Genomic DNA, 14,970 nt, shown 5'->3' with positions numbered 1-14,970 from the left:
ATAAAAAAAAAAAAAAAAAAAGAAAAAAAAAAACAGTACAAAACACAAAATGCCAAGGTGAAATGGCCTGTGCTAGCAGGGAATGCAACACCCGACCAGCACTCCTCCCACTGGTTTAGGTGAGGGACAAGAGTGTGATGGGCAGAGCCGGGGAGAGATGCGATACTCATTGGTTCCAATAGAGGTCGGGGCTCAGAAGAGAACCAACCCAGGGGTTAAAACCATCAGCTGATCGGAGTGATGGACGGTGGCGGGCACTGTGCTTACTAGTAGTACATGTAGGAGCCTGGACTGGGAATGCCTCAAAGTTTTTTTTAGGGGGATTCCCCTGAACAAAATGGAGGAATCAAAGCATTAATCAAAAAAAGATGGAAAATGGAGTAGATGAATCAACCACCTCAGCTTTATGCTTGCAGCGGAAAACTGGACAAGGAGAAACCCTAAGACGGACTATGTCAATCAGTGGACTCTGCACCAGCCTCATCATACCTGGACTGTTGCTGATGATATGTTGGTGCTTCTAATTGATCGAGGTGACGCTCTGCTGGCTCTGCCTACAAACCTGAGAGGGCCTCCCTAAGAGGCGGTTGAACTTGAACTGGACAAGTGGGATGCTGGACTCTGTATGGTGTAAACTTTTAATTAGGGAATCTCAACGGAACTTGAGCTGTGGTTATGCATCAAGGTGAAGGAATTCATGATGGGGGAAGGGTTTGGGGTGAAGGGGGGGGAATCCCAGTACCTATGAAATAGTGTCATGTAATGCAATGTAATTAATGAATAAATGAATATTTAAAAAAAAATAAAATAAAAAAAAAATAAATTGGTTGTGTGGTAGGATGGCCACAGAAGTCATTCATGAAAACTAGCACATGTTGAGAAGGAGTGAATGAATTTGTCCCCATAGTGCAGAGAAACCAGCATCAACCAGAACTTTTGTGGCAAACCATAAAGGGTGTTCACTGTCCTGGCTGCAAGTTGTATCACAGAAGGCAAGCCAAATAGCAGATAGGGAAGAAACACTGATGCAATGTTTGCTATGACCAATGTCAGCCCCTCCAGCCCCCCTTGTTTCTTGATGTGGAAGTAGGCAGAGACATGGGCCGCCACTGCAGCCCTCCTTGCAATGCATAACAGACCCCAGGGAAACATCAAAGCTAGCAGACACACAGCACAAGCCCTGAACCCTACTGCAGGCTCCTGAACAGCCAGCATTCCAGCACACCGACATCTTCAGTACCCTCTTCCTGTATGCGGAAGCTTGCTGACACCCATGGTGATATCCCCGGTGCTGGAATTACAGAATATCTAAGTCAGCAACGGGAAAGCCATCGTCAGCTGTGGACTCCTGTAATGAGGCTGTACACATCCCGACCTCTGGCCCAGTAGGCACCTAGCTGCTGTGGATTTAGTAGAATTACGCAGCCACCTAGAGATGTGGCAACCCTGGGAGCAGCTCTGAGAAGCTGCACTTCTCCCACTTACAGGCTTGCTTTCCCCACAGGAACTGCTATTAGCAATTTCACCTGGTGTTCCCCACAATACCTCCCAATGCTCATAGCATGAACTGCTCAATATTCCACCAAAGAGTTGCACTTTCTACAAGTCCCTGCAATTTGTCCCAGTTGATTTCAAACACTCCATACATGCGGTTGCTAAAAGCAAAGATAATGGCAGACACATTGTGGAGCTCTTTCGTAATACTCTGACACTTGTACAGGTGAACCTCAAGTTATGCTTTGTCCAGTGAGCAAATTCTATCTGAATTTGCCTCTTGCATTTTAGTATGAAGATTTATTTAAAAAAAATAACTAAAACTAGGTGGAAACATGAAGCTAGGTTCTGAATCAATAACTGAGATTTCCAGAAATTACTCCAAATCACCTTCGCAGTTGCTGCTTCAGTCAAGGCCCTGCTGCTGCATGGGGCTATGCCTCCAAGACTGTGTTTCTGTAGTTCCCTAGATCCACAATGTCTCATGACTACAATCACTCTGATTTTTCTGCCAATCCCCTAGGCCACATGGCACTATCTGGAGAGGTTGGTTCTTGAGCTGGCTCCAGAATCAGACAGCTCCCCATACCAGTCCTTCAAAGTAAAAATCCTTGGAGTCTATCATCGCCCTCACAATAACAGGACCCAGGTACTGAGTCATCACCCATGAATGAATACAAATTCAAGTTAACCTTTTTAAAAAGTGTCAAGTGGATCTGGCTTGGTAGGGCCTGTCTCCCACAGAGACGCTTGCCCAGGCTTGTGTGAAAGGTCGGGGACACGTTTGTCAGTCTGGCCAGGTGGGCTGGAGACTGAAGCACAGAGCAGTGCTGGTATCACCTCTGCATTAACTTGTTCTAGGCCACAGATGGTTCCAGAACACCACCACCCGTACAAGTGTTGGGACTAAAGACTCCCATCTCTACCTAGTAGGGAGAGGCTCTGTGAAACACATCCTCACAATCAGGGGGCTTGGGCACCCACCCCTCTGTGGGGGAACATAAGTGTGGTCAGGGCTGGACAAGTGCTATAGAGCCTCCCACAGTGCCTCTCCAATGCAGCCAGTGAGTTGAGGCCTCTGTGGCACCTACATGTGCCAGCGTCAGGCCTCTGTTCTGTGGTCACAACAGACATACCTCATTGGGAAATATCCCCTGGTCAAATAAATGCAAGGCTGGGTGGTGGAGGGCAGTGGGTAAGAGTCTTCCATAGGTTATTCTGAGGAACAGTAGATTAGCTGCTCAGATGTCTCTAGCCTTGGCTCCTCAGACACAGAAATAAACCGGTTTCCTCATCTTAACCCTCTTCTGTGAAAATGTGCACCTCTGGCTCCGACACCAGCAGGTCCCCTAAGACCCCAAATCAGCTGCATGAGGCCTGGTCGGCAGAGTGTCCTCAGATGGAGACCAGCCTGGAGTTCACTTAGAGCATGCAAGTGATTACAGTTGGATCATCAGACTTTGTGTCCAGATTATTTACTCCAAACTCCCTAGGGCCACAATCATTGAGCCCTCTTTAAATGATATCTTGGTGGCATTTAAGAGGGATGAAAAGTACCCAGAATCCCCTCAGTGTCATACCAACAGTTTCGGTCTTGGAGAAGAAAACATCAATTTGGAGTTGATGTCACTAACATTTGACACCTGTGTTGAGCATTGCTGTCAAACTACCAACATATCATCATCTCAGCCTTGGACATGTTACCCAAACGTCTATCCTTAGGAAACAACAGTCTTCAGGCCGCACGTATCATTCTTTTAGCTCTATTCCCTTTCTCTTATCCATGGCACTTGATGTCTGGCAATTACAGCTTTAAAAATACTCATAACAACCATGCATTCTTTTCTAGTCAAACCAGTCCTTAAAATTTCTGATTCTTCTCCTCTAAAATGTCCATGAGAATGGGCTTCACATCTTGAAACGATGCAATGCAGATTCTGATAAAACCAACGTCCACCTGAGAACCCTGACAGACAAGCCTGCTTGCCCTTGGCTGCCTGGGCAGGTATCTGGGACACCCCAAATCCACCCCCATGCCCACATGGGCAGGTGGAGCCCCTCTGCTGCCCCCAGAGTAGTGTCTAGGGTAAGCTTTGCTAGGAATGAGGGACCTCATAGGATGTAGATTGTGCAGTGCCCAAAACAGAACAGCTAGGACACTCCATGCCCACCCAACTCCAGCCAAGTTTAGAGTCCTTCCTGTATGCCTCACGTCAGTGTCACATGTCCATGGCTATCCCAGGTCCTTCTCCTAAAGGCTGGAAGGCAGTCTGCTCCTTGCCCACATACCCCACTGAGATTATATCTGTTTTCATGGGGGACTGCAACACTTGGTCTCAAAGATGAGATGCTAAAGACACTCACCCCTAAGGGTGGCTCAGGCTGTATCTGCAATAGGTAGACTAACACGTGTAGGGGCAGTTCTATTGGCCTTGGGAGTATGTGAACTCCAAAAGGCTCCAGGAATCTTTCTGTCCAGGCAACGCCTGCTCTTCACCCTTCAGCCCACTAGCCTGGGATACAGGAGTCAAGTTCAAAGATCTAGGAAACACTTCTAAGATTTGCACCCTGGAGAACCTGTACAAGCAGGTAGCAGACAACCTCTGGGTCACAAAGAGTGAGCCTCAAACCTCACCTCGGTTGTAGCTCTGTCCTGCTTCTTCCTGGGGTACACGTTTGACGCTGTGGCCTGGGACAGAGCCCCAAGGTATGGCAGGTAGCGCTGCAGTGTCTTGGCCAAGGCGACATCATCCTCCAGGCTGTGTCTCTTATCAGTATCCACATTCTGTTTTGAGGTCCTGAATGGAAAAGAAAAACAGGCATCAGTCACATGTTAGATTTCCCATGCTCATCAGCTGAAATCTTGGTTAGATGCCTAACAGGGCTGTGGGCTGCAAGCCTCCACAGCCCACACAAGCGTGCAGGGTGTGTGGCCCAACCTGTGGGGTCCAAGCCTCCCTCTGCTGCTCTGTGACTACGGGGTCTGAATTTCTGATGGATGCTCCTCAGCCCTGGTGCCCCGACGTGGAAGGCTGGAGCTTGTTTGTCTCTGAACCATGGCCAAATTCACAAATGACCCCTTAAGAGGGCTCAGTTTAATGTGTGGTCCTAATGGCACCTCTCTGACAGCCGAGGGCAGGAGACAGAGCTAATACACTTTAGGAAGAGAACTGGAAGACAGCCAAGTGCACAGCACTCACTGTCAGGTTCAGCAATTCTGAGAGAGGCAGAGAAAGCAAGCAGGAGATGGGACAGGCTGAGGCTGGGGAGGTCTGTTGAGGAGAGGTAGACATCAGATCAGCTGGCTCTGAAGAAGAGGAAGGTAATAAGACTGACCGTGGGAAAGCCAGCACCAAACCCTCCATGGAGATTGCAGAAGCAGCCTGACCTACTCACACTGTAACTATCCTGATGACATGTGTGCTGGATTCCTAACTCACAGTGCCAAAGGAGGATACATTTGTGCAACAGGAAACTAACAGTACACCATGCTTCTCCACTGTGGTTGCAGACACTAAAAGACAACGAGGCACACATCACTACCTGTGTGCACAGACCATGAGGGCAGACAAGTTCTGAGACTGGGAGGGTCACCCTACAGCAGAATTCAGGGCACAGAAACCCAGACCTGGTTGGCCATATAGGCTCCAGGACCGCAGAGGATGAAGTGACTTGCGGAGACTGTTTGAAGGATCAGTTGAATGTAGCCACCGCTAATTACTCTGAGTCACTGAGAGAATGATTCACTGGCCAGAAAGACATTAATCACCGCTAAGTGGAACCATCAGGAAACGCTCCAAGAGAGGGGCTGGGCAATCACAGAACCAGCAGAAAGAGGCTGGGAAGGCCAAGCCAAGAATGTCCAGACAGGACCCTGCAGAAACTCACATGGGGACTGACTCCCAGTCGCACTACGGACTGGCTAGGAAGTTCAGGTGCAAGGGGAGGCATGTCGGCTTTGTGACAAGACTGCTCTGGGTTTCTCACTAACCAGGACTCCTAAGAGCAACAAAGTAGCCTCTCAGGGCACAGGACACAAAGAACCCAGACCTGTGGACCCTGAGGCTCAGCCCCAGCCCTGGAGTGTCCCACTGATGACCTCAGCCCTGGCTTTTCTGCTTTGCTCACCCATCTTCCAAGGGTCCCTCCTGCATGCAGAAGGACAGTGAAACCACCAAGACTCATCCATCAGCCAGATGAAACACCAGCAGAACTCACATAAAGTGGAACAAAAAGACAAGCTCATCTGGGGGCAAGAACATTTGGACGCCATCTACAGGGTTTTTTGTTTGTTTTATAACACATAGCTTTCCCACTCCCTTACAGCCCCATACACGTAGATTTATAGTCACAGCTCTAAGAGCAGAAGAATTTTAACAGATGTAGGGTGTATTTCCTAGTGTTGTTACGGGGTGCAGCCAGTGATAGCCAGCACCCATTGACAGTGGGCAAATGGAATGTGGCTGTGTTCTCTACCTTCTGTCCTGAAGGTGGGTCCTAACAGCAATGGAATGTTAACTCCAACCTCAACCACCCTCCTACATCCTAAATTAGCCAGGATATTAGAAGTCCAATTAGTCTAGGTGTTTTTAGCTACAAGCTCAGTTCCTGTTCCTGCCCATCCCAATGAGCAATAGTCAACCCCTTATCCCACAACACAAGGTATTCGCTCCTGCCCACCTGTGACTCACCTATCAATTGAGAGAGGACAGTATTGCATTGTTGTAACCACTCCCCTCACAAGCCTCTTTAAAAGGCCTGTGAAACAGGGGCTCACTCTCTTTCTGCCCAGGTACTTCCGTTACTCTGGCACCTCAACTCTTGGCTGACCCAGGACAGGTAATCCCCTGACCATGGTCCCTGTGTACTGCTTAGATGGGACAATGGATATAATAACATTGTTTCTGGTCTGTGTGCTGTCAGGAGTTCCAGGAGAGGTGAGACCTAGCAGTGATGGAATGTGGGCAGAGAAGCCAGGGAAAGGTGAATGTCTGCAGCTTTGTAAGTGTGTCCAGGTTATTCATTGCATGTCTCCTAGGATAACTTCTACTGTTGGGGAAGCTGGGACATAGGTCTTCAGCTTCACAGATGGAGTTAAGGATAATGACCATTTGTTCCTTTTGGGATGACTGGTTGGATTATGATTGGATTGTCGTATGGACTTGTGATTTGTTATTGTGCTCTATTGTCTCCAAGCTTGATTAATAAAGACTCCTTAATAAACCTTAGACATGTCTGGTGTGATCTTGCTTGCACTCCGCAACAGTGTTTCCTAAAGCTGACCAAAAAACTGATTCCTGATTTTTTGCAAGTCTTCCAGTGAGGTAGGGCCTTGCTGATGTCTATGAAGGAGGAACAACAGTTATAGTAATAACAGTTAAAAGACAGCCTGTTGGAGCCAAGGTTGGTCTTCTTGCTACCCATGTTCCCACTACCCCAAGGCATTATCTCTGATCCCCACTGCCTGGGGGAACACCCAGAATCCTCAAACCCACATTCCTTGCAAGAGCTACCCTTGGAGAGTGTGGTCACCTTGCCTCACCTTGCCTCACCTTGCCCTGCCCTTGCTGGCCCAGTCCCTCCCCGGTCTCCCAACTGCCCACTGCACCCAGCATGCAGTTCCAACAGTCACAGCCCAGCCTGCCCATGCACTGGTGCCCAGTCCCCAGCAGAGGTTGGTCCAAGTTGACCACAAGTGCTTCTCTTCCTGAGCCAAGGCACACAGTTCAGTGTCACGGGAAGGCAAGAACCATGGGCATGATGCGTGAGATAGAAACTTTCAGATTTACAGAGAACTGCCAAGACAGTCCAGATGGTTCTCTTATATTCTTCACTTAAATTTCCCTAATGCTAATTAAGTGAATATTTTTATTTCTTTTATTTTCTTTATTGGTTTATGAGCAATAGCTCTTTTTGCTGTTTTAGTGGTTTGTCGTTTTAGTGGTTGCTTCGAAATGTACAACATCCATTTTTAACTTATCACAACTTGCCTTCGAGTGATATCATACTATTCAACACCCGTGATTAATTGAAACCTTAAAACAGTACGCACGCGCTTGCATTTCTCCCTCCCAGGATGTGGGCCATTGTCATAAATTCCATTTTAGTTTTGTCATAAACTCCACAATACTTAGCTATTTCTGGTTAAACCATCAATTTCTTCTGCTGTGATTTAAATAAAAAGAGAATCTTGCATCTGCTGCTCCATGGAGTTACTGTTCTGCGTACTCTTTCTAACACTTCATCTGAAGGGCCCCTTTAATACTCCTGGAAGGGAAGCTCTTACGGAGATGATTTCTTTGAGCTTTCGTATCCCCCCTGGAAAGGCTTAATTTTATCGTTGTATTTAAAAATTATTTTCATTGGATTAAAAAGTTCTGCTTGATTTTTCTTCCAGGACTTTAAAAGTGGGGTCAGTATTTTGAAGGAGCCATTTAAACTACTGCTTGCAACAATGGTATTGTATATCTGAGTGCCAATTTCAGTCGTTACTGTTCAGATTCCAGACTTACTCCCTGGTAATGTACTTGAAAAAGCAGCAGAAGATGGTGTGGGCACTTGAGATCCTGCTACCCAAGCGGGAGGTCTGAATGGAGGACCGGACCCCTGGCTTCAGCTTGACAGAACCCAAGACCTTATGGCCATCTGGGGAGTGAATCAGTGGATGAAAGATCTTTGTCTCTCTCTTTCTCTGTGTACTTTGCGATTTAAATATAAAATAAAATCTTAAAAAACATTGTCCCGGGCCTGGTGGCTAAAGTCCTCGCCTTGAATGTGCCAGGATCCCATATGGGCTCCAGCTCTAATCCCGGCAGTCCCACTTCCCATCCAGCTCCCTGCTTGTGGCCTGGGAAAGCAGTCGAGGATGGCCCAAAGCTTTGGGACCCTGCACCCACGTGGGAGACCCAGAAGAGGTTCCTGCTTCCCGGCTATTGCGTATGGCGCAACACTGGCTGTTGCGGTCACTTGGGGAGTGAATCATCAGACAGAAGATCTTCCTCTCTGTCTCTCCTCCTCTCTGTACATCTGACTTTGTAATAAAAAATAAATAAATCTTTTTTAAAAAATTGTTCCAATGAGAAATAATATGCCTTGATTTTTCCCGACTTTTTATTGGAGAGTCAGATCTACAGAGAGGAGAGATACAGAGAGGCAAGATCTTCTATCCTCTGATTCACTCTCCAAGTGGCCGCAATGGCTGGAAGTGAGCTGCTTGGAACACACACACACCATATTGGGAGTGTCTGGGTTTAAGTCTCGGCTCCACTGGCACCTCCAATTTCCTGTTAATGACACACCCTGGGAGGCAGCAACTAATGAAGTAGTTGAGTCGCTGTCAACAATGCAGGAGACTTTCCATTTCCCAGCTCCTGCCTTTGACCAGGCCCATTTCTAGCTGTTATGGGCATTTGGGGAAGTGATTCAGCAGATACAAGATTTCTCTCCCATCTCTTTTTCAAATGAAGAAAACAAATAAAATTTTTGAAAACACATGGAATAAGACTCCATTCACTGAAGAATAAAACAAAGGATGTAAGCACAGGCGTTTGCCTTGGAATGGGTGAATCCCAATGGTACACATGCCTAGAATGCAACCTCTGCAATGCCACACTGCCAAGGCTTCTCCACTGGCCAGATTTGTGTTCTGATCTGCATATCCTTCAGCTGGCTGCAGCAGTCCCAGGCCATGAGTATCCCACAGCAACAGACAGGCCACAGTAATGCTGCTGCTTAATCCTATTCCTATACTGCACTGGTCTCACTGGACTGTGAGCTCCAGGCATGACCCAGAATTGTAATATTGGTATCCATGGGATGGCCCACCCCAATTTTCCCCTAACTGCAGCCAATTGTAACAGGGATCTAGTCATTGTCTGTGTGGGGAAAGAAGGAGGTACGTACTGAAAGCTGCACAAGAGCCTAGAGTCAGTCCCTCAAATGTCACGTTCATCACTAGGTAGGATCTGCTGTGCCAGGCCCACACTGGTGTCTGTGGACAAACTGTCTGGAACCATTCCAGTTGCATGGGGAGTCTTACAGCGCAGCTTCCCCTAGTCCATCCTGAGCAACATACAGATTCAGGCTTGGGGTACTAAAGGAGTGACAAGCCAAGAACCAGGGACTTATGATCAGTCTAGGACCATCTGGTGCTGAAATAATGGCAGTTCCAGTCTTGGAGAAAATAAGCAGCCTGTTTAAATTTCTGGATGAACAGGCACAAACTAGACGATGAAGAAGATAGGGACAAGGCATAATTCTCCCATGAGAAGATGTCCTCATATACCCACAAGAGCCAAGAAAGGTCAGGAAACCATGACTCCAATGAACATATAAACAAAGGCACAAGAAACCGAACACAAAGCAACCAGTTTCTTGAACTGCTGCGCAGAGAATGTAAGATACCTGTCTTAAGAAAACTAAATGAATTTCAAGAAAAAGCAGAATATTTACCATATTCAGTATATTATCGGATAAAATTAACTGAATGATTCAAGCAATTTTCAAACATTAGACAAATATCCCTGAGTTCAAAAGTATACTAAACCAAAACTTTTTCTAAAAATGTTAAAAAGTATTAATAACTGAATAGACCAAACAAAAGAAAGACGATGAGAAGCTAAAGTTAGGCTATTTTGAAGTGCTTCATTAGGGGTTTAAAAAAAACTGAAAAGGAATGAAAAAATTATGGGAACTTTAAGACAGTACTAAAAAAGCAAATATTTGGGTTATGGAAGTTCCACGACTTCAGAATATATACAGTGCAGAAAGTTAACTTGATGAGATAACAGAAAAACTTTCCAAATGGACAGAAAGACACAAATAATGAGGCATAGGAACATTATAGCAGGGTGTGGAACGGGAGGGGAGGCTGGGAACTAGGAAGCAGGGAACAATTGTGACATAGTGGATTAAGCCAAGACTGTGAAGCCTGCATTCCACAGAAGTATGGCTTTGATTCCTGCCTGCTCCACTTCTGTTCAGCTCCCTGCTAAGGTGCCTGGGAAAGCACCAAACAATGTCCAATTACTTAGACCTGTGCAATGACATGGGAAACCCAGAAGAAACTCCAGGTTCCTGGCTTCAGTGTGGCACAGCTCTGGCAACTGCAGCCAAACTGGGGAGTCAGAGTGAACCAACAGATGCACAGTATTTCCCCCTCGCTTCTGTCTCTCCCTCTCTATGACTCTGCCTTTCAAATAAATACGTAAATCTTTAAATTAAAAAAGGAAGGTTAAACAGCACCAGACCTATTCAACTCAACCAAGTCTATGCTAAGGCAAATTAAAATAGAGATTTCAAAGGTTAAAGAGAAAGAAAGTTCTCAAGGCAGAAAAAGAAAGAAAGAAATCATATATAGGGAAATCAAATTTGCCTCACAGAAGTTTTGTCTGCTGAAACCTTACAGGCTCAGAGGAAGTGGCACGAGATAATCAAGTGATAAAGGATAAAAAGTGCAAGCCAAGAGTACTGGACCCATCAAACCTACAGAAGACTGCAAGTGGGTGTCAGTGTAATGGCTCTACTGGTTAACGCTCAAGTTCCAACCTGGGGGTGCCGGTTTGTGTCCCGACTGCTCCACTTCCCATCCAGCTCCTTGCTTATAACCTGGAAAAGCAGTGGAGAATGGCCAAAGCCTTAGGATCCTGCACCCATGTGAGATACCCAGAAGAAGCAACCTGGCGTCTAGCTTCAGATCAGCTCATCTCCAGCCATTGTGGCCATTTGGGGAATGAATCAGTGATTGGAAGATTTTTCTCTCTGACTTTCCTTCGCTCTGGAAATCTGACTTTACAATAACATAAAATAAATCTTTAAAAAGAGCAGCAACAACAACAACTATAGGCTACTTATAAGAAACTAATTTCACATTTAAAGACCTGTATAGTTTTTAAAAGTTCAAGGGCACAAAAAGATGTTCCATACAAATGGGATCCAACAGACAGTAGGAATAACTGTACTTATATCCAATAAAATAGAGTTTAAATGAAAACAGTAACAAAAGACAAAAGGTAGGCATTATAAAATAACTAATGAGTAAATTCACCAAAGGAAATAGTAAATATAAATATATATGCACCTCATATTGGAGCATCTACATTTTGAAGGAAATATCAATAGACCTAAAGGAAAAGGAAGACTACAATATAGTGAAAGTAACAGAACTTAACACAACATTTCCAGCCATCAACAGATCATCCAGGTAGAAGTCAACAAAGCAAGAGCATCATTAAATAGTACTTCAGATGAAATGAACCATAGACATCTGCAGAATATTGCACCCAACAGGTGCAGAATACACATTTCAACATTCTCCAAGACAGGTCAGGACAGCAAGCAACAGAACAAGTCTTCACACATTCTAAAGAACTGAGACCATATCAAGTTTCTTTTCTGATCACATAAACAGAACTAAATATCAACCTCAAGAAAATCTACTGAAAGACATGAAAAAAATCTACAAAACACATGGAAATCATTAAGCAACACAATCCTGAAAAACTAGTAGGCCAAGAAAGAAAGTGAAAATAAGCCTCAAAGCTTCTTCAAACAAATGACAATAAAACAGAGGATATCCAAACCGTAAGAAAACAGAAGCAAAAGGAAAAAAGACTGCAAACAATGTCTTTGCACCTCAAGGAACTAGAAAAATAAGAACAAAGTAAACCCCAAATTTGCAGAAAGAAATAAATAAGAGGAATCAGAGGAGAAATAAAACAAGAAGAATGTAAAAAGTCAAATGTAGAGTCGGTGTTTTGGAAAAGTAGCAAAACTGACAAACCCTAACTGAGATAAATAAGAAAAAATACAATTAAATAAAATTAAATAATTAAAACACATTACAAGCAACACAACAGAAGTGCAAAGGTTTTTTTAAGATTATAACAAACAACTAAGTTTCAACATGTGATAAGCTAAATTCTTGTGTACTTTACCACATCGCGATCAGAACATAAAAAAAATTTTAATCTTAACAGATTAATAATAAATATTCAATGAGATCAAAACAGTAATGAAAGCCTTCCATCAAATAAAAGACTAAGAAGAGTTGGCTTCATTGAATTTTACCGAACACTGAAATGACTAACACCCATTCTCCTTAAAGCATTACAAAAACCTGAAGAGGAGAGAATTCTTCTATACACACTTATGAAGTCATTTGTAACTCTGACATCAAAACCAAAAGGAAAGCAATCCAATTTACAACAGATACAAAAAGGAAATAAAGAAAACTAAGAATAAATGTAACCATGGGGGAAAAAAACTCTACAAATGAAAATTACAAAACAATGATGCAACAAATTGAAGAAGATACTTAAAAGTGGAAAGACCTCCCAGTCTATGAATTTGAGGAATCCATGTGATTAAAATATGCATATTGGACCCAGTGTGATGGCTCAGTGGCTAGATTCTCACCTTATAAGCCCCAGACTCTCATACAGGCACCAGTTTGTGTCTCGACTGCTCCACTTCCCATCCAGCTCCCTGCTTGTGGCCTGGGAAAGCAGTTGAGGGCTGCCAAAGCCTTGGGACTCTGCATCCATGTGGGAGACACAGAAGAACCTCCTGGCTCTTGGTTTCTGATCAAGTTCAGCTGTGGCCATTGTGGCTGGCCACTTGGGGAGTAAACCAGAGGACGACAATTTTTCTCTCTGTATCTATTTTTCTCTGTAAACCTGCCTTTCTAATAAAAATAAATGCATCTTTTAAGAAATGTTCATATTACTCAGAAAAATTTACAATTTACAATTTATGATTTTTCTGAATAATATGAACATTTGGTGCAATTCTTGTCAAAATATTCATGATAATCTATAAGCAGAAAAAAAAAAACTAACATTCACATGGGCACTAAAAGATTTCAAACACCCAGAGCAATTTTGAACAAAAAGGCACAGCTAAAGGCCTCACAATAACCTCATTTTAAGACATATTATCAACTAGAGCAAGAGACTGAAGCTAAACCCCTTCAGTGTGAACACAGGACCAAGCCTCTTGGGTATCTCCCTCAGCCCAAGGTTACCTTGCCTGTCCTTTATCAAAAGGAATTCACTGCATTGAGTGAATGATACAGATGGCCCTGCCATGTCCTAATATTGGACTCCAATAATCTGTTTGTCAATAGACAAATCCCTCTTGGCCAATAACTTTCAGAGTCTTGTTTAGGAGAATTACAGGTCTGGGCAGAAGGGAACAACCACTTATGTGTAACCCCCACGATCACGTGAAGCCCACTAGGTCATCATGAAAATTCCCTAAAGAGCATGCCATCACCAACCACAAGAAGGTGACCAACCAGGAACTGAACACAAGCTGATCACATACCTCTCAGCCCCAACGTTAATCCATAAGACCCTTTACCCCTAACTCCTCAGAGAGCCCTGAAATTAAGCAACGGCTGCTCAGCTCTTTGATCCATACTTCGTCACAAATAACTGCTTCCTTCCACTACCCAAATATCAGTGATGGGCTTTCTGCAAGTTGGACAAGCAGATCTGAGTTTGGGAATTTTACAGCAACACCTCCAAATAGTTTGAGGTGTTTTTCTACAGCAATCCTAATATAAACAGACACAAAGACCAGCAGGACAGAAGATTCCAAAAATAATTCCACACATATGCACCCAACTGCTTCTCATTATAGGCACCAAAAGCAGACAATGGCGAGAGGACAGGCCCTCCAAAACATGGTGCTGGGAAAATCGCACATCCACAGCAGAAGCCTGAAACTTGACTCCTTGCCTCTCACTATGATCATATCCCCAGAAGGATCCAAGGCTTCAAATGTGAGACTGGAAGCTATGAAACATATGGGAAACACATCCAGATGTAGGCAGAGATCATGATTTTTTAATAGGTTCTCACAAACATAGGTAACAAAATAAAAACTGGACATGAGGCCAGTACCATGGTGTAGTAGGCTAAGCCGGCACCTTAGGAATCGGCACTCCATATGTGCATCTATTTGTGTCCTGGATGCTTCACTTCCTATCGAACTCCCTGTTCATGACCTGAAAAAGCAGCAGAGAATGGCTCAAGTCCTTAGGCCCTTGCATGTACCTGGGAGACCCAGAAGAAGCTCCTGCCTTTAGACTGGCTCAGCTCCACCATTGTGGTCATCTGGGGAGTGAACCAGCAAACAGAAAATCTCTCTCTCTCTCTCTCTCTCTCTCTCTCTCTCTCTGTAATTCTGCATTTCAAAATAATAATAATAATAATAATAATAATAATAATAATAATAAATCTTTTCTTTAGAAAAAAACTAAGAAACTTATGCATAGAAAAGGAAATAATACACAGAGAGATCAACACAATAGAACACACTTGCAAACTATTCATCTGGTAAGACGCTAACATCCAGGTTACATAAACTCAAAAATCTCAACATAAGAAATAACTCAATTTAAAACAGGCAAATGATATGAATAGCTATTTCTTTAAAAAAATAATACAAATAAATGACCCACAAATTTGTGGA

The 14,970-nt window shown here is 44.1% G+C and overlaps 1 protein-coding gene across 1 annotated transcript in view; it reads right to left on the bottom strand.

The window, feature by feature from the left end:
- Positions 1-14,970, bottom strand: part of PTPRN2 (protein tyrosine phosphatase receptor type N2) — a 1,038,500-nt gene that overhangs the window by 615,324 nt on the left and 408,206 nt on the right. The window contains exon 6 of the mRNA XM_058660653.1: positions 4,130-4,292. Within this exon, the coding sequence (XP_058516636.1) occupies positions 4,130-4,292 (163 nt within the window). The remainder of the gene's footprint in view (positions 1-4,129; positions 4,293-14,970) is intronic.

Source organism: Ochotona princeps, chromosome 2 (genome assembly GCF_030435755.1).
Source record: "Ochotona princeps isolate mOchPri1 chromosome 2, mOchPri1.hap1, whole genome shotgun sequence".
Lineage (NCBI taxonomy): Eukaryota > Metazoa > Chordata > Mammalia > Lagomorpha > Ochotonidae > Ochotona > Ochotona princeps.
This window is presented reverse-complemented; position numbering and strand designations above follow the sequence as displayed.